Raw genomic sequence first — 20,657 nt, 5'->3', positions numbered from 1 at the left:
CAGCTCTGGCTATTCAGTTTAGTATCATAGCTATGGCTTGCTAAGATATTCTAGGTGGCCTTCTTGTTTCAGCTCCAGTTCAGCAGTGTAACAAAACACGTGCCCTGTTTTGAACACGTGAATATTCCCTTTCAAATAAGTGGGACTACCCGTCTGCAGGTCAGGCATGTTTTTACCTTGCCTGTCTTTGAATATAATCTTCATCTGCCACAGGGGAAAAGGGGCTCTTGGAATATTGAGAGTGAAAGGTTTCCATCCAACTTTATTAGATATTAATTCAGATCCAGAGTTTTTACTTGCCAAGGGCTACAGTCGATAACAAATACTTAAAAAAAAAAAAAAATCTGTCTATTGGTATTAATGTCTTAAGAAATTTTATTTTAGAGGAATGCAGTGAAACAGGTGATCATTTTCTTTTGAGGAAGTCCATGTTTTGGAATATTTCAATTAAGATTTGATCCTTCTGCAATTTGATCCTTGCACATTACTGCTTTTTTGTGCTTGGGGACGTAAGTATTTTAGAATCAAGATGGCAACATTCACTAATGCAAACAACACCTTTGCAATGGAGTTCTTCAGATTTGGTAAACTAATTGGTAATGTATATATTCTTATGTAACTTGCAGTTTAGGACTATCTGCTAGTGATGCATGTTTAGGACACCCACCTGCATGATTTAAGTGTTAGTTTGACAAAGTACTTAATGTTAGGATTCTGAAACAATTGCAAACTTTCTGTGATAAGATATTTAAGATTTGGCTCTTAACATCTCTCACACATACACCCTCACGGAGCCTTCCAGGCTTCAGCGCCATTAGGATTCCAACATGCGTTTCACTCTGCGACTTTTTCTTCCTAATGCTCACTCCTAAATAACTTGAATGCCCGAGATGACAATGATTTACCGTAAAGGTAAAGTTCCAAAATACTCTAAAACATTGTGAGTACCTGGCCTACTGCCTGCTCTGCCTCATTTCTGGGAAAAGCCAGCTCCATCTCCTTTTTAACAACCAAAAAGTTGTGTCTCTGATTTTTTCAGATAAATATTTCATCTCTTAACTTCCTGTAGCCAAGGCGATCGTAGGAACGATGTGGCACCCCCAGGCCAGCAGGCAGGCACGCCCTTTTTATCACCAGCAGCAGAACAGTGCGGGCGAGAAGGCAGGGGCTGTGCCATGAACGCGGGGCCCCAGCCATGTCCCGGGAGCTGTGGCTATCGTGCAACTTCTCCGGTTAATGGGATGGTACGTTTTTATTTTCACTGGCCAGGCAACTCTGAATTGTGTCATTCTAAAGAAAATGTCAGCCTGCATCAATGAATAAATGTAATATAATAAATGCTGCAGCCCCCTCGCTACCCGCGGGAGGGTACGAGAAGGTAAACACCAGCGCTGTGTTGCATGCCCCCGCTCCGTCTGCTCTCTAACGGCTACACCGGCAGTCTTTTTTCCTTCCCCTTTTTTCTCTTTCTCCTTTGTTCTCTTTCCTTCCTCTCCTCTCTCTCTTTCTCCCCCTTCCTCTCTCCCTTCGCTGCCGCAGCTTTCCCCCCCTCCCCACCGCTGCCGAGGCCGGCCCGCCCCGGGCTCCCTCCCGCTGCGCCGCAGCTGCCGCCGGGAGTTGACGTGGGGGGCGGGGCCGCGCCGCGCGCGCGCTGCATATTCAACAGCGGCGGTGACTATTGGCGGCCGCCCCGGAAGCGGGGGGCTGAGCAGCTGACAGCAACATGGCGGCGGCGGCAGCCGGGCGGCGTGGCGGGGGGCTGGGGCGGCCCCCGGCGCCGGCGCCTGTGCCCGTGGGGCACCTGCCGCCCGCCGGCGAGCTGGTGCGGCCCTCGGTGACAGAGCTGTCCCAAGTGAGGACCAACATCTTGTGCACGGTGCCCGGCTGCGGCAAGGTCCTGCCCAACAGCCCGGCCCTCAACATGCACCTCAGCAAGGCCCACCCGGTCCAGGTACCGCCGCCGCCCCAACTCGGGCCCGCCGCACGGTGAGGCGAGCCCGGCCCGGCCCCGCCGCACTGGCCGGGCGCCTCCCTCCCGCTCAGCCCCGCGGTGGGGAGGGGGCGCGCCGCCCCTCACCTTGCTCTGCGGGGCTCTGTAATGGCGCAGCTCCCTCTTCCGCTCGGGGCCTGGGCCTGCTCCCGCCGCGGGGGCTGCCGGAGGGGCGGCCTGGGCCTGCTCCCGCCGCGGGGCTGCCCCCAGCCGCGGGTGAGGGGATCCGCTGCTGCTCGGCGGGGCGGGGGGGCCGGGGGCGGCCGGCGGAGGCGGCGGCTGCCTTCGGCGTCGCTGGCGCGGAGCCTGGGGAGGGCGTCGCTCCCGGGGGGTCCCCAGGCGTTTCGCCTTGTCTCCTGCTTTCACCTTCCCCGCGTGAAAAGCGTGTGCAGGTGCAGGCGTGAACACGCGTGTGCGCTCTGCCCGGCCAGCCCAGTGGAGAATTCCACTAAAATTCCTTGCGGGAAATAACCCGGTTTGTAGCAGCGTTAAATGTAACTATGGCAGTTAAAAGTTTTCTGGGGCCCAGGTTCTCTTATTTCACTTGCTTGTCACTCCTCTTTCTGCAGGAAGACATTATAGCCCTGCTTGCGAGGTGCTATGCAAACATACTGCATTTCCTACCCGGAGCAGTTGGCAAGCCATCGTAATCCAAACGCCGAGTGCTGTTATGTTGGGGTTTCTGTTTGTTTTTTAAAAACGTCTGTGAGCCAAAAAAACCCTAGATGGATGCCATTTTGGAAACAAGCCCTCATTAGCATAGTACTCCTGAGAAAAGGCAGCATATACTGGGGGGGGAGGAGAGCCACGGTTCAGCAAGCATATACTTGAGTGTGGGCCTTTCTGAAAGATGTCCTTTCTTTTTCCAAAATCGTAATGCTAAGGGTGTGAATATCCTATTCCTGGCAAACCTCAAGTGCAGCATTCGTAGCTGCAATCTGAAAATGCAGCCCCAGCAGGCAAATAATAAACGCACTTGTTTTGTGAAATGGCAAATTGCAGAACCGAGCGTGTTACAGATGGTGGGTGGTGGTGAACAAAATGAAATAATCTCAAGAATACTTGCTATTTCCTATCTTTTGTTTTATTTCATTTTCTGATACGTGCTAACAGCTTTGGCATGTATTGTATCTCACGCATAGGTATGAGTGGAGGTGCAGAGGTTGGAAACATTCGTTCAGGTTCAGCAGGCGGTCATTTCGGTTGTGAGCCTGTGCTGCGAGCTGACAGGGACTGCGGCGAGTGGGTTATATAACCTGTGTGCAGGGTGCCATGGGTGAGGAGGTGCTGCTTTCTCACCGGTTGCCAAGATAGCTATTAACTGTTGGTACCTTGCGGGTTTATAACGTATTTCATACAGCTAATTACTAAATCTTGTGATAGCTTTTAGTATTTATCCAAATACTGAAACATGGATGGACGCAGGTTTTCAGGAGTATCTGACTTCTTCCAAGGACATTGTAATGGAGAGTAAAATGAGGGAACCTCATTTTTCTGTACTGTCTTAGATAAAATGCCTCCAGTATTATGCATGGCTGAGAATGCATCCTGAATTAAAGGATAAAGATAGGAAGGTAAAAAGATGTAAATCTAGGTGTGTGTTACTCTGTTTCTCCAAAAAGAGATGGACTTGGACTAATAATTCAGTATTGATATTTCCTTTTACAAGATAACAGATTTCCCCAGACAAAAATAATTTAAATTGTGTTAGCAAAACATGAGGAATTAGTGAAGAGGCGACCTTGCACATGGGACAGTAAGAAGCTATTGGGGAGGGAGAGAACCTAATAGTGCTGAAGAGAAGGGAGGTTGACTTGGTTAGTTTTCATTAACAAAAGTAGCACCAATAGGTTCTTTTAAGACCAAAAACTGTGAGTCATTGTTGCTGCAGTGGGAGTATGTCCACATAGGAAAACAAGATTGCCCTGTAAAAACAGAGCCAAGTGCAGTAGTGGAAGGTTGTAGTGTTGTGGAGCGATAACAAAAGATTTGATCAGTCCTGGTTTGTAACAGAAGGAACTGAGATGAGAAACACTTTCAAAAGCTGTTTGGTCATAGCATATGAGCTTTTATGGTAATGCTGCTGTGAGAAGGGCAATCCTAAAATACATCAGAAGGATATTCTCTGTCACTGCTGCAGGGGAGGAATCTAAATAAATCAAATAAGCTAAAGTGAACCCAGAAGAGGTGTAGAAAAGGGCTGTTAAGGGTGATAAATGTCAAGTGTGTCTGACAAAGGGAAATGAGAAGAATTTGGCTTGTTTGGCCTAACAAAACAAGATATGATGAAGTGTTGATACTTAAGTGTTTGTTTTCTGGCTCCTTAGCTTAAGTAAGCCCATAAAAAATGAGAACAGTGGGTATAAACTGGCACTTAATATATCAGGATTTGATTTTTTTTTTAATCCTTTGGTCTTTGCATTATTTTATGGCGAGAAGGGGGAAGACCTCTGTAGTTTAAAAATGAAGCTATAGGAGTTCATGTGAAAGAGAGGGTTCTGTGGATTCCTATGATAGCAGGGAGGCTGTCATCAGTGGTGAACTGGAAAGGGTAGCTTACCCAAACGCAAGTATTACACTACAGCAATATTTTTTACAGTAAGAGTAAATGCACTTCTCTCCATGCTATTTAGTAAAGAAATACATGGTCTTCTGTTGAAAAAAAAATGTTTTAACATAGCTGGCTACAGTGTACTGTAATTTAATGTTTTAAATTAATCCTTTGGAGTAAGCCTTTCTATTGTAGGAAAGCAAGACATCATTAAGCTCACCTTGAGTAAATCACTAGCAAGTATTGTTACTTCCCATTTCCCATGGTGTTGCTGCAAGCCCTGTTGGAATGTCAGCATTCCTTACAATACAGGCATCTGCATTGTGAGAAGTTAATTGCACAAATATCTGCCAATAATTTTGGTGGGTGGGTATTGCAGAAATACGGGAAGTAAAATCAGATATACAAGGAAAGGACTTGTGAGAGCATCTGAAATATGACTGGCCAGACCGGTTTTTGAGAAGATATAAGATTAACCATTTGGAGCCAGGAGGACTTTGAAGATGGTCAGAACAAGATTACTGTCTGGATAGGGTTACACTTACATGTTTAGAGTATCTCTCAACTTGTCACAACAAATTTATTGTGATCTGTGCCTCCAAAGTCTATGTTCCACCTGTTAAAAAAGCATCTTACTCATGTTTATATAGCTTTTAAACACTTGGTGTTATTCTACACGTTCATACTTCAGTAGTTTTAAATAACCTGTCTGTGGTTTACCTGTTAGGTGCCTGAACCTATTTCCCGTATTACCCTGTCGTTTCTTGGGTGGTGCCATTTAAATATAACACACTTTGGCGAACTCCTTCGTTGGGAGACATTAACGCCAATTGCCTCTTACTACACGTACTGATTTAGTCTCCAGTGGGAGAAACCAAACATAGTTTTGACTTAAAGGCAGATCTTTTTTTCTTCTGAAGACTTTGAGACTGGTATCTGGTCAGAGTGTTTCTGGGTGAACTCAGGGTTAAAAAGTGTAATTGGGGGTAGTGGGGCTGGAACAACTGGATTTCTTTTGAGTCATGTTCCTGTTTTGGGCAGTGGCTCTAGGACCGTGGTTATTCAGCAGAGATAAAACAGGCCTGTTTATGAAATGGTTTGTCCATGGGAAAAACTGCTGCACATAAAAATGCTTAGAAGGTTAAAACATTACATGAAAACTCACTTTTTAGAGAATTATTCTAGGTTTTCTTGATGAAATAGCGGCTGGTGATTTTGGTTCAGAGGCTCTGAACTTGGTTTCTTTGAGCATGATGGGTCATGAACAACGAATTTGTGGCATTGTCAACAAGTAGCAGTGTTGAGCATGTGGAAATATAACTTGAAATACTGCTTGAAGGGGTTACATTTTACACATAGTATCTTAGATTGAGAGACGATTTGAGGAAAAACAAAAGCATTGAAATGTCCTATTCATCTGCTTCATGGTATTCCTGAAGCGTGGCGAACTGTAGCTAGGTAAGAAGTAGGGGTGTGAGCAGTGAACCCCTTTGTGTTCTGGCAGCTGCCGTACCTACTTTCTGTTTGCTTCACACAGGACAACTGTTGCACTTTGTGAATTCTTTATGTTTGGTCTAACCTGCGTAAACACGCAGTAGCTGGAAATATGCCTGAAGAAGGTAGTTAGGGAGTGACTGGTGTAAAATCAAAATTCTGCCACTTACTGTGCTTACTGTCACTGTTGTCATGGTAAGGAAAATCGGGTGCAGAGCTCAAACAGGGCATGCTCTGTTAATTCTTCCCTGAATAATCATCTTGGGGATGTCATTGGGGCTACGGTAGCTGGCTCTGGGGACTGGGTTGGCCTCTTACTCAGTCTCAGGATGTAAGGAGACTCACAGCTACTCTCAGCATCACGTTTTTAATAGTTTACTTTTAAGTTTTTACTTGGACACAGGTGCCTGATGTTTCCACTGAGACTCTTTCAGATAGGATGTGTCTGGAGGGATACATCCTGTGGTTTCTATGTCTGTGTCCTCAATAGGAATAGGTTCTGTGTGGTGGAACAATCCAGACAATCCCACTTGTGCGTCCTGTTCATAGGTTTTTTTGAGGTCCTCTGAGTAACTTATGTTGCTTTGTTCTGTTGTGTGCATGTGATGGTCAGTGAGGCAGATCACGCGGAAAGCACAGCTATACCAGTTGTTTGATGTCTGGAGGTTCAGGATTGGCATACCAGTTGTTAGTTTCATAGGCTTAACTGAGGTTTGGTTTGTGATCTGAATTAAGTGACAGAGTGAGCTTGGTGTCTTTCCTTTAATTACAGGTAGATTCCCAAGTAAAATCTAAATAGTGCCAACTGAATTCCAACATCAGAAGTGTTGTGTTACACAGCGTATGACTAATTTTAATGGACCTCCAAGTAGATTCTGCTACTAACGAGTAAAACCACATTGAATTGGCAGTGTAGTGAAGTATCTGTAGGGAAAGCTTTTGGGCTCAAGTAACACAAAAGGCAGTTGTATTTGGCTTGGGGCAGCAAGTATCTTGGTAAAAGTAAATAGTACAGTACCACTACTCTGCAGAGCTTGCTGTAATTTCACTTGGTAATTTTCATGGTATGTTTGCAAAGTAGCATCCACATAGGTGAAAAACTCCTTTTGAACTTTAAAATCACTTAAGAAAGTGCCTTCAGCTCATTGAGGTGCGTAAACTCAGTGAGCCAGAGTTGGCGTCTGTTCTGGTTGTTGTCTTTAATAGGCAAACCTGTGGAATTAGCTTCTCAACTGGTTCTTTTTCAGGATGGAAAACGTAATGCGCCAATAAGGAAGGGTTTGAAAACATCACAGAAATTCTACTGCTGTCCTATTGAAGGCTGCCCTAGAGGACCAAACAGACCATTTTCCCAATTTTCTCTTGTAAAACAGGTATTCCTATTTCCTAAAGTATCATTTTCATACTGATTTAGTCCTGACTGTCTCCAGAAAGTGTACACTTTTGCATTCAGATATGAGCAAAGCCTCTCAGCATATATCCAGAAGTTGAAGAATTGTATGCGGAAACTCCACGTAGGCATACGGTTAATGAATTTGCATGTTGATGTTAGAGGACTTGAACCTTTTGATCAAGCAGATACCAGTGTGTTCTGCTAAACTAGAAGACAGCCCCTCTCCAGAAATTAAAAAGATGGACAAAGATCAAAGGGGTGGGGAGAATCACAGTAGCAACCAGTAAAGGCTTCATATGTGACTGATGCTTTTAAACTACTTTTTCAGCTGGTGAAGAATTAAGAGGTTTTCTCTGCTCTAGTCTCAAAAGGCATTTGCTTACTGGTTACCTATTTAAGAAAGCATGTGAGAATTGTTTCTGCATGAGTGAGTAAACAAAGCACTCGGCTGCTGTGGGTTACCTGTGATAAGGTGGGAAGGCCATAGAGGTTGAGTGGCTAGCACTTGGTGCTGTAAATGAAAAGGAAAAATTCTGATGTTTGCTCTGAAGTTGACCTGTTTGACTTGAGACTGTTTGCTTAGTTGTAGATCTTCAGGAGTGTGCACATGTTGCAACATGTACTTACTACACTCTGGCAAGATTTGTCTATAGATTTATTAATGTCCATAGGAAACCTCCAATAGCATTAGGGCACAGGAATGTTTATTGTAATCTTTGTTTTAAGATGCACATAGCACAAGCAGATTTGCAAACTTTGAATTCTGTTGATTTCTTTAAGCTTGTAACTTATTCCTAATGAGACTTAAAATTTTTAATTCTGCTCTTCAATCCTGTTTAACAGATAGAAAAATGCAAGTGTTAATGTCTCCCAAAACATGATATTCTGTTTTTTTTAATCTTAGCTGAAGGCTAATGTTTACTTTTCATTGTGTATTCTAGCACTTTATGAAAATGCATGCTGAAAAGAAGCACAAATGTGATAAATGTAGTAACTCCTATGGTACAGAATGGTACTTGAAACGGCATATAGAGGTCTGTGGCAAGACTTTCCAGTGTACTTGTGGGTGCCCTTACGCCAGCAGAACAGCATTACTGTCTCATATTTACAGAACTGGCCATGAAATTCCTGCAGAACACAGGTAAAAGTGAAGCCGTTAAGTATTGGTACTTAAATTCTCACCAAGTCCTCTGTCTCCCATGTACTGGCATTTTGTCTCCTTTCTGTAGATTAAATGGGAAATAAGTTCACATTGTTTTAGCTGTAAAGCAGTTTGCAGTTTCTTTGCTTTGTTGCTTTTAGTAGTTTCTGTTTTGGTGATGATTGTCTAATCAATAAGATCAGGTTTCTCCATGTGTAAAATAAAACGTACTGATGACACTGCACTGCATGGCATAAATGCTTGTGGTTCTTTTGCATCTGCTTTTACAGTTCTGTGAAAGCAGAGATGATTTGAAAATGTTTATAGCTGGTAGCTGTGGTGTGGAATGCAGTTCAGTTTATTTTCTTTTATAGTCTAGCTGTCTTTGCAAGTATTAGTGCATTTTTTTTTTTTTTAACGCCTATGTATGCATGTTTAGATTTATAGTTGTCTTAACGTGTACATGTATTTCATAAAGGGCAATCTGTTTCCTGAGGCCTAGCCCATCTGTCTTGGAGATTAAACTGCTGCAAAATTAAGTTTTGTGTGAAGGAGTGCAAATTGTATCTTCAGTTTCCATGAGAGACCTTTACCTGCATGGTAATTTTAAGAGCACTGTCCCTTCAATGCTCAGTCTCAGTTAGCATCAAAGTAACAAATTAAACATCTTCAAATCAGGGTGCCTAATGTACGAGAGGGAAGAAACCATCTAAACTTCCACCTCTGTTTAGAAATAGGTCTCCACAAAAGAGGTAACATTGTGTTCTTCTTTAAATGGGAGCGTGAGGAGTGAAATTTTACAAAACTGATGTTCCTGGAGTCAGTTTATGTTTTTAATCAGGATTAGTTGTCTTCTCATATCCAACTTCATCTGTGACTTCAGTTTATATTTTCAATGCAATGACTCGAAAGAATGGAAGGGAGATGTTTTGTGCTTGAAAGGAGTATAAATTATTGATCTCATGTTCACAGGGATCCTCCTAGTAAGAAAAGGAAAATGGAAACCTCCGTACATAATCAACAGTTGGCAGAGAAAGCAAATGAAGCATTCATCAATACACACAATAACAATCCTGGCACTCAGGAACTGGAGTCCTCTGAAGTGAAACTAGTGGCCTCTCTTGAAGGCTCCTGCAGCTCTAACTTGACAAACCAAATGCAGCCAAAAGGTACACCGAAGATGCTTTTACCAAAGCCCAGGGTGGCTTTGGTTAAACTCCCAGTGATGCAGCTTGCTCACTTGCCTGTATACGTATCTGCAACAGACTCTTCGGTCAAACCTGCTGTAGTGGCTGTTGATAACCAAGGTCCAGTTGTAAGTACTGTTCATTTACTGCCTCAGTCTATAGGAATTCTGATTCCAGCACTGGAGGCAGAAACACTTGTATTTAAAGATAGTATGCCTGTTTCAAAAGTGACAAATTCTGGTGATCACGAACCGGTAAGTACTGGTGTACAAGTTGAGTTGGATAAGGTTACACTGAATGACACAGGGCAAGAGCTGGGGAATGCTTGTCACAAGAATAAAATTTCTTCGATAAATATACAGACGGACTTATCTTATATTTCACAGAACTTTGTACCAGCTGCAGCCTGGACTCCCAGTTCTTCTGTATCCTCTTGCTCTCAGACTGATCTTTCATTCAGCTCACAGGTTTCATTACCCATCAGTGTACAAACACAGACGCTGCTGCCTGCTTCCAAACTGACTTCATCCATAGCTGCTCAGACTGATGCTTTTAGTCAGGTTTGTTTTCCAGCGAGTGGCATTTCTAGGGAGACTCAGACTGGGAGGACAGAGGACACTGTTGATGGAAGAGTGCAAATGGACCAGGCTGTAATGTGCAGTGACATCTTTGACAACGTTCATTCATCATATAATGTTTCTACTCACATTGAACTTCCAGAGAACAATTTAATGCCTGCAAATATTGATCAAACCTTGCTGCAAAGGAGTAATTGCAAGAGCCTGAATCAAGATACGGTGAAGTCTGAATCCCTTATTGGCTTCAATACACAGACTAATATACTTCCACCTCAAAATACGATGGATAATCAAACCCAGACGATGGACCTACTAAGTGATCTGGAGAACATCTTTTCAGGAAACATGTCTGGCCAGGCACTGGATAATCGTGGCCTTTTGTCTGAGACCAGTTCTAATGCTGACACGCATCTGCCACCCGGTCCATCACAGAGCACAGGAATAGACTTTGACATTGAAGAGTTCTTTTCAGCATCCAATATCCAAACTCAGACTGAGGAGAGTGAGCTTGGTACCCTAAACTCTGAGCCAGTTTTGGAGTCGCTGGACATTGAAACTCAGACTGATTTCTTATTTTCAGATAGCGCCACTCAATCGTATAGCTGCCGAGGAAATTCTAACTTCTTAGGTTTGGAGATGTTTGATACACAGACACAGACAGACTTGAATTTTTTTTTGGACAGTAATACCCATCTGCCTTTAGGGAGTATTCTGAAGCAGTCTAGTTTCTCCATGAGTACGGACTCATCTGATACAGAAACCCAGACAGAAGTATATCTGGCTACTAAAAATAGCCCTACTCAGAATATTGAAAGCAAAGTCCAGCTCAGTAGCACTGAAACACAGACTATGGATAGCTGCTTTGAGAACCTAGGGAGTTTATTCCTCACCAGCAATGAGACACAGACAGCAATGGACGACTTCCTTCTGGCTGACTTAGCCTGGAATACAATGGAGTCCCAGTTCAGTTCAGTAGAAACACAGACCTGTGAAGAGCTGTGCTCCTTGTTTCAGAGCTCTGGCAAGCCCAACCATTGAGTACTTCATAATATAACTTTCCTGTGGTTTGAAATTAAATTATTGGGGTGGGAGAGATGGCTTGACCAAGTTATTCACTTTGCGTTACTGAATGTAGTTATTGTGAGCAGTTGGCCTAAGAGACTTGTCCTGCTGCAGGTACTCTATTGAATATGTAACTTTACATAAACTGTGTGTGTATAAATGGGGGAAGGGGGGGCTGTAACATGTTAATGTACATTTGAACCTTAAAAAAAATTGTGGTGCCTATGTTTTTTCCTCAAACTTCTTTACAAAGCTGATACTGCTTTCATTTAAACAGAACTTTTTAAGTTGTCCTGTGTATATGCCTCTCTGTTCCTGGCTTATGTATAGAGTTCCAGGGTGCTGAACCAAAGCCCTGACCTGTCCGGTTCAGATGCTTCCCTGAACTTACGGGGGAGGATTCTGTTAGTGTAAGCTACTTCGGTTTACTTTTTTTAGTAGCTTGAATTTTAAATCTGGCATGAACATAGTAAGCCGTATGGTCTTCCTTTATGCCTTCACAGCTTTCTCCTGCATAAGGTGGCATTTTCCAAATACCTGTCCAACACACTGGACACAGACTCTTGAATTGTTGAGTATATTATCAAAAAATATGTAGACAGCAGTACCTTTTTATTTTTTTTCCCTGGGTGTCACTGATGCCCTTTGAAGGGTCGGAAAACCATTTGGAATACGTAATTATAGGAAAATGAGCATGTCGCCCTTTTAGCTAGTGTAATAAACGGGACTAACATCTTTAGAGTCTTCGGGAGGGATTTGCTTAAATTATTTTTAAGATGCAAATACTACAATGTGTGTGCCTGAAAGACGGGACTAGTTTTCACTAAAATTCTCCTAGCTTTATTAAGATATAAGTTGAGAAATGTTACAGTGGTTTATACATCTGCTACCTTGACAGAAAATCTTGAGAAACGGGATATTAAATTCTCTCAGATACTTACTCACCCGGACTCCTGGTTTTGGACTTCCCGCTTCCAAAACCAATTGGAACCCATACAACAGAGCGGGGAGATCAGCTCACAAGCCCTTTCAGAACAACTGTATTTTGCTTTTGCATATTGATCTGCAGCCCTCAGTTCCTGCAGCTTTCAGAGAGTTTTTTCTGAATATAGTCAAATTCAAACCGATTTTTCTGAGAGGAAATGTGTGACCTCTTGGAATTTTGTTTAATGTTCATCTTGCCCCTCATACCATTGTTTGCATTATTTTTCATTTGCATGGGAAAAAAAAAAATTAAGCCAGTTGTGAATGTATGTTGGAATTTGGCCTTAGCTAATTTTTATCTCTTACTATAATAGCCTGCATAATATAGGCCTCTGGTTTTGTCCTGGACAGGTTTTAGTTTCTGTTACCTTAAATGAAAAGGAAAACCTCTTCATGTCAAGTTCCTGGGCCTGTAATAGACTTTCCTTCTCCACTGTGAGAGGGAGGCATTGGCTGCGTGTTTGCTAGGCAGCCCATCAATAAATGTATGTCCAAGCCTTAGCTTTTGAAGACTCACTATGCTTCGTGCTTCATATCCTCAGCTCAAGGATGTGGGAGTGAAGTTACTCATCCATTGCAGCAAGCTTGTTTTTTTGAAAATGAGCAATACCTTTTTTTTTCTTTTGTCTTCTACCACTCTTAAATTGCCATAGTTAATGCAATAATACAGTAAGTGTCTCTACTTTTACTGGAAATAATCTCTTTAGATTAACCCTGAAACTTTTATTTTCCTCCTGAAAAACTCCTGAAACCACAGCTGCGTTGCCTGTTTTAATTCTTCAGCATTTGTAAGTACGAGTTCTTCTGGTCTTTGGCTGAAGAAAGGAATCTTGCAGTTCCCCCCAGGAGTACAGTAATTCTGCTTTGGGGAAAGCCCCCCCAGTTTTCACAATGCCTAGAGTTCTGATCTTAAGGTTGGGATATATTAAGAAAAGGAAGGCATCGCTTGTCATTCTGTTTATTCTGAAGATAGGACTCATTTGTATTTACCTGCCTACTTTGAGATTGGGAAATAAGATAAATGACAAAATTAGGTTAACTTACTCTATTGCAATACTTTTCTAGTAATATTGCATCTTCAGGTTGTAAAGTGTTTTTCCTTCTCCTTTCTTCCCCCTGGCTGGAATACCAGAGAACATTTCTTCATACATAGGCTTCTGTGTTTCCCATGTGCAAGTTTACTGGTGCATGGAAGAGAAGCAGTTACTATAGATCTGGTTGGGGAAGACTGCGTTTTCCACAGTTACAGAATGCAAAAGTGAGAAACTGTTCATGACCTCTGAATTTAGAAAGTCAGTCATTTTTTCGTAGGTAATAAGGAGAAGAATTACAGAAGGCTTTGAATTGTAATCCTCTGAGAGACCAGCTAGCATTTAAAGAACTTTGAAACTGGTTTACAAATCCGAATGACAATTGCCACATTCTCATGGTGTAAGCCAAAGCTCTTTGCATCAGTGACTATCAGAAAAAAACTAGTTTGTGTGGATGCAATCTTACAATGTAATCGTAACTCATTTACTGTACTTTGTAACTAAGAATATTTATGAGCTTTGTGTGTTTTATTATAACATGCAAATACCATTCCTTTCCCTCATCCTATGGGTTTAAAATAGTTTGAACTTTGATTAGGTCAACACAGTACTACCACATGAAATTATTTAGTGAAAGTACAGTATTAAAAAAGTACTAAATATGTCTGCATTGTCTTCGTGAAGTGGCTCATTCTGACCAGAATTAACTTGTTTCTTCACAAATTTGGTTCCCATAAATTATTCATAGAAGTCAGAGACAGGTTTGGATCCTATGTTGCTGGCATATGTCACTCACTTTGGATTTATTAAGTATTTTTGTGAAAATGTGAAGACTGCACCCAGACTTCACGGTTTGCTGAATCCAACAGTAAACCTAATGAAACCTGAGCTGAAATACTGTTGCTGAATAGTACAAATTCTTTGTATATGAACAAGTTCTTCAAAATGGCTACTTTTCTGTTTTGGCTGTTGTTCTAAAAATAAACTTCAGTCAGAACTATGTCTTGGTAGTACTAAATGACACTTATCTCCCTTTTTCTGCAGTTTGTCTCTGATTTGATTTTCAAGGCACTGTCTCTCGTAAGTATTGGTCAGCAGTGACTTACTACTTTGCTTATTCTCTTTGTATCCCCTAATGCCATTTGAACTGTTGTACAGAAAGTAACACCAGATTCTCTGTAGCCTCTTAGCACAAATTCTTATCTGGAAGTTATACTAATGTTACTTGTATTACTCTTTGTGTTTCCTGCTTAATTCTGTTACACTGTGATTGCTGGATCTTGATCTGGATACCTGTGTAATGCTACTCTAAAATTTAATTTGCACTTGTGTAGTTTCACTTGAGCTTTTCTTTAGTATATAAAAAAATCAAAGAAACATAGCAAATTTGGGACACAGGTTGTATGAGGACAAAACAGCTGAAAAATGAGAGGTCTGTCTTGTTACCTTCCATGTTTGTTTGTCACAATGCATCACTGTATGACAGTAGATATATGTTTCTTCTTTTGGCTTTATTTGCATCCATTTCCACTAATATGCTTGTAAATACTTCTTTCTGCTTTGGGCAGGGAGGGAATCCTCCCCCAGTTCTTCATGTCTGCCTAGAGAAATTCGTAGTTTATAGTCAGTTTACTTACACTACGCATTCTTAGCTATGCAAAGCTGCTTGTGTCTAGAAAATTTTAACTTCCAAAGGATATGAAGTCGGGGGGGGACAAAATTGCATACATATAGATATATATACACACTTGCAGCTGTAAATTAAACAGCTGTAAAACAAGCCTGGTGAAACCTCATTTAGTTTTGAACAATTCAATCACTGTCTGTAAAAAATAATGTATGTAACTAACACGCCGTACAAATTACTATCCCAAGATGCACGTGCAGTCATTTTTTCTGTTGAAAACAAAAGGCTGAATTTCCTTGTTTGTCATATGTACCTTGGTTGTGTGGATGCAACAAAAGAAAGAAAGCCTTCCACAGTTTTAAATCCTTGTCCTGCTAACACATGCTTAGTTGGTTCTGAATTGTTTTTTCTGTGAGGCTGGGTAGAGGTGTGTTGGCAGGATTGGGATCTTAGGGCGTTAGGGGTTTTTTTAATAGCCTCTCAAATATAGGGTAAGACAATAGGACTCATACATACTGAATCAATGTAGTGTGCTCAACTTGCAAAAGTTACTGAAATGACAGCTCAGAGGTGAACCAAATGTATTGGCCTTTATCATTAAGGTTGTACAGTTTCCTTTGCTTTAATGTATTTCTGATGTGTTGGTTTTTTAAACATGATCTTAATGTACAATTTAGTGTTCCAAATACATTCACACCAAAGCGTTGTTAACATTCTGGGCCTCGCAAGCTTTCTTCATTCATGTTTGGGTTAAGGTGCTGCTATGCTTGAGTTCCTGGTAGAACAGGCCTACTGTAAACAGGCTTCCATCAACAACTGTATGAACACTATGAAGATAGGGTTGTTTAATGGTAGCAAGTTTCAATGCATGGTGCAAACATGCATCTTCTGTTTCTTTTGTTGTTTTTTAACAGTTGATGTGAATTTAAATGTGTGCTAGAAGGATTTGCTGCTTGGAGCATGACTGAATTTTCTTGTTTAAAACACCATTGCTGTGCAATGAACAGAATCGAGGAACTACAGCATTCAACTCTGCATTGCCTTGCAGTCAGGGTGAGGGTATGTTTGTGTTCATGTACGTGACTCTTCCACTTCACTGAAAATGTAATTGGGCAGCCTGAAACAGTGGAAACTCCTGAAGGCACTCCTGAGTTAAAAACCAGAAGTCCTTTACTTCTGATTCTTTTTCACGTACTGGCTTTACAGCAGTATCTTCACCATAGCTAGCAATGGGATATAATAGATGACTTGTGATGATGTAAACTGTGCGTTTCACAACAACTAGCGCTTTACATGCATGCTTCAAGCACTTGCATGCAGAGCTAGATTGACAATACTTCCATCTACAGATATTTGCAAGTGCATCTATGATAAAGCTAGATATGAAAGATAGCCATATTTTTTTCAGCTTACAGAATTCAACACCTGATTAGCATCCAATTTAAGTCTCATTCCCAAAGCATGTGTGAGTTAATCTCAATAAGGCTGAGAAATTGTCTTTAAAATATTTTTCTTCTTATCACTGGTGGGATTTTGATCTAGTGGGAAAATTTAGTTTTCGAAGAATGTCCATGTTTAGTTCTTACTATTTAAGCCAGTACACTTGCAATGAGCAGAGAAAAGCAAGCATTCATTTCTTAGACCTGTTTTACAAAAGACAATCCCAAAGAAGGAATGTTGTCCTAGTAATTGTGAAACTTCTAAGTAATGCATGCAGAGAAAACCTTGTGCCAAAATACTGTTTAGTATTTCCCTCTGTTGGAAACTGGAGTGTTACACAAAGCTGCTAGTAAGTTATTCACAAGTATTGAAATGTTTTGTTCACAAATGAAGCACTTAGTCCTGTAAATTATACGTATTTTGGAATAAAGTTAACTTCAATCCATTTTCGCCTTCTGTTTTAATGGCTGTGATCTCCTGCCTGCAGAGACACGGGTGGGGTGTTCAGTGCCCACTGGCACCCGTTGCTCCTTAACATCTTGCCTTTTGAAAGCTAGGTGTCTCTGGAATTGGTAGAGGTTTTTTAAATTAAAACTATCTTAACAACGTCAGGCCTTCATCTCCAGAGGTGGAAAAAGTTTTCCTGTGTAGTCCTACTTCTCTAAATCCTAGGAAGTTTAAACTTGCAACACAAATGTAATCAGAATGTCAAGATGCTACATTTCATAAACCTGAAACAAATCCACTTGAGAGGCTCCCTGCTGTAAGTGAACCTGTGTGTAGGCTTTTGTGTGGAATTTGATGCATGCAGGGAGGGCTGGATTCTTCTGACCAGCAGCATCCAGGCTGCCTGCGCTAGTGGTGCTCCATCTCAAACCTCTCCGCAGCGTGTGCAAAAGTTCATATTGAATTAGCTCGTGTGCACAGCAGAATACCTCTGCAGTTTCAGTTCACTGACAGATGTCTTCCACAAGAGACTCGGGATGGAAGGATTACTCTGCGTTCTTCTTCTACCTTACCATCCACCCCTCCTGTAATTTTCAAGATCTCTGGAGTCATAACATCAGGTAGAAATTCAACTGCATTATGATAATTAGTTTTCAAAGTATCCTACTAGAAAATTACGGTCCTCTCTAACAGCTTATATTATTTTGCAGGTTTTTTTGTATAACTGAGAAAATAATGTTTGTCGCTATGAATATTTAAAAGAAAAAACTAGAGTAGGTTCATTTGGAATATGGACCATACTTTGTCCCTTGTCTTCCTGTACAGTTCCCAAGCTTAGTAACGATCCCAACGTTTTCTGTTAGTTGGAGGATAGAAAATGCTGATTTCCACTGTTACCTGTATACCTTAGATAATTCAGAGTCGGTGAATGAGCAGATGCTCCTTGACTGAAAATTCATCTGTTCTATTGCCTCAGCTATAGCCGTGCATGAAGCAGTCTCTGCCGTGTAGCAGGCTGCTGTTTTCAGTCCCATCGTACTGAGGTGAGTGTTCACACAAGGCAGCGTTCAGCCCTAGAGGTAGTAAAATATGGAAGGTATTTCCAGAGGGGAGTATGTTGTAAGTACCTAGAAGCTAAATTCCCCTGTTCAGAGCATTTAAAATTGAGTCAGATGTATAAGATGCTGACTATCCTTTTAGGAATAGTAGCCCTGTTCCCATTGTAGGGATGATTCTGCTTGGTTCAGCCGTTATTTCAGGTTTTCCTTAGAACAGATTTGGCCCATGAACAACAGTCTGATGCTTTGACAGACTGATCCTCGTGAAATTTTCACAAACGGTAGACAGTGTAAAAGGCAAGACAAACTTTAAATCGTGATTGAGAACACGAGAAGAAAATGGCTGGTTAGAGACCAGAGAAGACTCACGTATTTTTGAGCTACTTTCTTGCTTGCTGTTGCTGAGAGTTCACTTACTACTGGCAGTGAAAGCATCCCTGACTGGTTTGTGTTTAGTTCCTGAATTTCCTTCACTTAGAGAAATTGCATGCTGGCAAGCTGATTGTTTTCTGACAAAACAATGGAATTAGAGGCAAATTTTCTTTCTGGCCCCAGGATTTGACAGCAAGTTCTCTGGAATCAGTCCTTTGGAAGTTTGGACCTAAAACAAAAGGGGGAAAACCTCTGATTTAACTTTCAGGTGTTCCATCACTGTATTTTTACATTGTTGTCAACAGTTCCCTTTTCACTTGTTTTGTTTTGGCACCTTGAATACAGGAAGCACTTCTAGCTGATCTAGCCCCTGAGCTTATTTCCTTTCCTTGAACGGGAATTACTTTACTCTTGAGAAAACTGACGCGTAAACAAGAAGCTGCTGTTTCCTGTGCCTGGAGAACCTGGTGTATTCAAGGGCACTTAACTTGGTTAAACTTATGATGGCTTAAGTGTCTTTATGTTCTAGGCCTTCAGCTAGCAGCTTTTCTGGTCTTCTGCTGCGGGTCTTGTAGCAATAATCTGCGAGTGTGGTTCTTAGAAATATCAGCTTGTAGTAAAACCTCTGTCTAATCTGTCTGATTTGACACTGTCAAAACCTCAGCAAAAATCTTATCTGGTTTGAAACACTGGAAAATGTGGAAATAAAGTTTATAGTTTTCGCTGCAACTTTAAACATTTTTTTTTCCTGTAGTCCTAAAGAATTTACTTACTGTCTGCAATGGCTGCAATTTATAGTTACTATAACAAGCATGTTTGGCTTTACTTACTGTTACTTGGTAATGCAGTTCACTTTTCAGTTTTCTCACTGAAGCAGCAGTATTTTCAGTTGTCTGGGTGGGAGGGAATAGTTCTCTCCTTCTGGACTGTGGGAAATGTTACTAGTTACAGAGATACGTACATGTTTGAATTTTCTGTGTAATGAAAAATAGGACTGAAACAAGTATATATGGATTTGTTTGAGACTGAAACAAGTACGTGTGGATTTTTTTTATGTAGGGGCTATTTGTGAAGAATGCTTTTGTGGAGCTTGCATTTTATATCTAAATATGAAAAAACAGAATTAGAAAATAGCTACCATAAGGGGAAGGCTACAAAGGAGGGAAGAAAATGATGTGTTAGTGTCTCTGTTCTGTGAAAATGATATTGCATGTGTGTAACTGTAGCACCATTGTTGACAAGTTACTACAAAAAACCAAACCAAACCAAAACAAACAAACAAAAAAAACCACCAAACCAAACCCACCCCTACATTTCCTGGAAACTAACCACGAAGATAGAGCTTGGCTCCAGATAGTTGCTGGCTGTGATTTTTCAGATATCCAGAGTACTGAAAGATATAAAAGATGCATATAGGTCATAGTATCAACTATAATGACCTATTTATTTAATAGATCATTGTAACTTTTTAATAGATTCCTTATAACTTTCCCTCTTGACTTGCAACAAAATACCAAATGGGTACAAAAAACTACTGCCAGTTGAGATTGAAAAGTTTAGCTTTTGTTCTTAGGAAGAGTGAAGGGATACAGAAGACATTAATCCTGTCAGCAGCCTTGTGCTGTTTCTGGTGTAGGTGCTTATTTTATTTGCGGTTCAGTAGGCAGCACTCTGCTCGCCAACAGAGGTACCGTCGCTTGAAAAGTCAAATTTGCTGCCAGACAAATGGTGGCCCTGTTCTAACCTGCAGTGCGATGGTTCTCATATCCTGCACCTCAAGCTGCTATGGCACTCTACTTAAAGATACCCTTCTTAAAGAATTGTAAGATCCTGGGCGTACAAATTAGTGTTCTAAAAGATTTCCATGTTTCCCTATGGAATTCCCAGGGAAATTTGTATTAGGAGACAATGCAAACTGCACTGGCACTCAGCTCCTGCATTCTTCAGAGGTTATTTCACGTGAATATTGGGTGAAGACATGAAGCCATGGCATCCTTCCATTTTTTTTAAAGGAATGAACACGTAAGTGTTTAGATACATAGAATATGTACCACCTACTTACTGAAACTATGCCTCTAGAAAGTGGTAATTCTTTAGCTCTGATGTTGAGATACCTGAAGATGAACACAATTAACAAACTGATACCAGAAAACTACAAAAAAACCCTACATTTATGCATGTTTATTAGTAAAGTAATAATTTTTAAAAACTGAATTCCTCCATCTTTTCAAGTGGTAACTACATGTTATTGGGAGCCTTGCACCGTTCCCTATTCCAAATTTTTTATCAAAGCATCAAAAGA

General features: G+C 41.2%; 1 protein-coding gene across 2 annotated transcripts; it reads left to right on the top strand.

The window, feature by feature from the left end:
* The first annotated feature begins 1,695 nt into the window (after positions 1–1,695).
* On the top strand, positions 1,696–16,923 carry ATMIN (ATM interactor). Of its 2 annotated transcripts, none has more exons than XM_055818454.1 (4): positions 1,696–1,951; positions 7,283–7,408; positions 8,370–8,569; positions 9,542–16,923. In XM_055818454.1, exons 1-4 carry the CDS (start codon positions 1,724–1,726, stop codon positions 11,370–11,372), a joined length of 2,385 nt encoding a protein of 794 aa, XP_055674429.1. In that variant the 5' UTR covers positions 1,696–1,723; the 3' UTR covers positions 11,373–16,923. The 2 variants fall into 2 exon arrangements, with proteins under 2 accessions (XP_055674429.1, XP_027638752.1); XM_027782951.2 differs by lacking the exon at positions 1,696–1,951 and adding an exon at positions 1,968–7,185.
* The last annotated feature ends 3,734 nt before the right edge of the window (positions 16,924–20,657 follow it).

Source organism: Falco peregrinus, chromosome 14, assembly GCF_023634155.1.
Source record: "Falco peregrinus isolate bFalPer1 chromosome 14, bFalPer1.pri, whole genome shotgun sequence".
NCBI lineage: Eukaryota > Metazoa > Chordata > Aves > Falconiformes > Falconidae > Falco > Falco peregrinus.
Note: the sequence above shows the minus strand (reverse complement) of the source record. Positions and strands in the feature narration are given on the sequence as shown.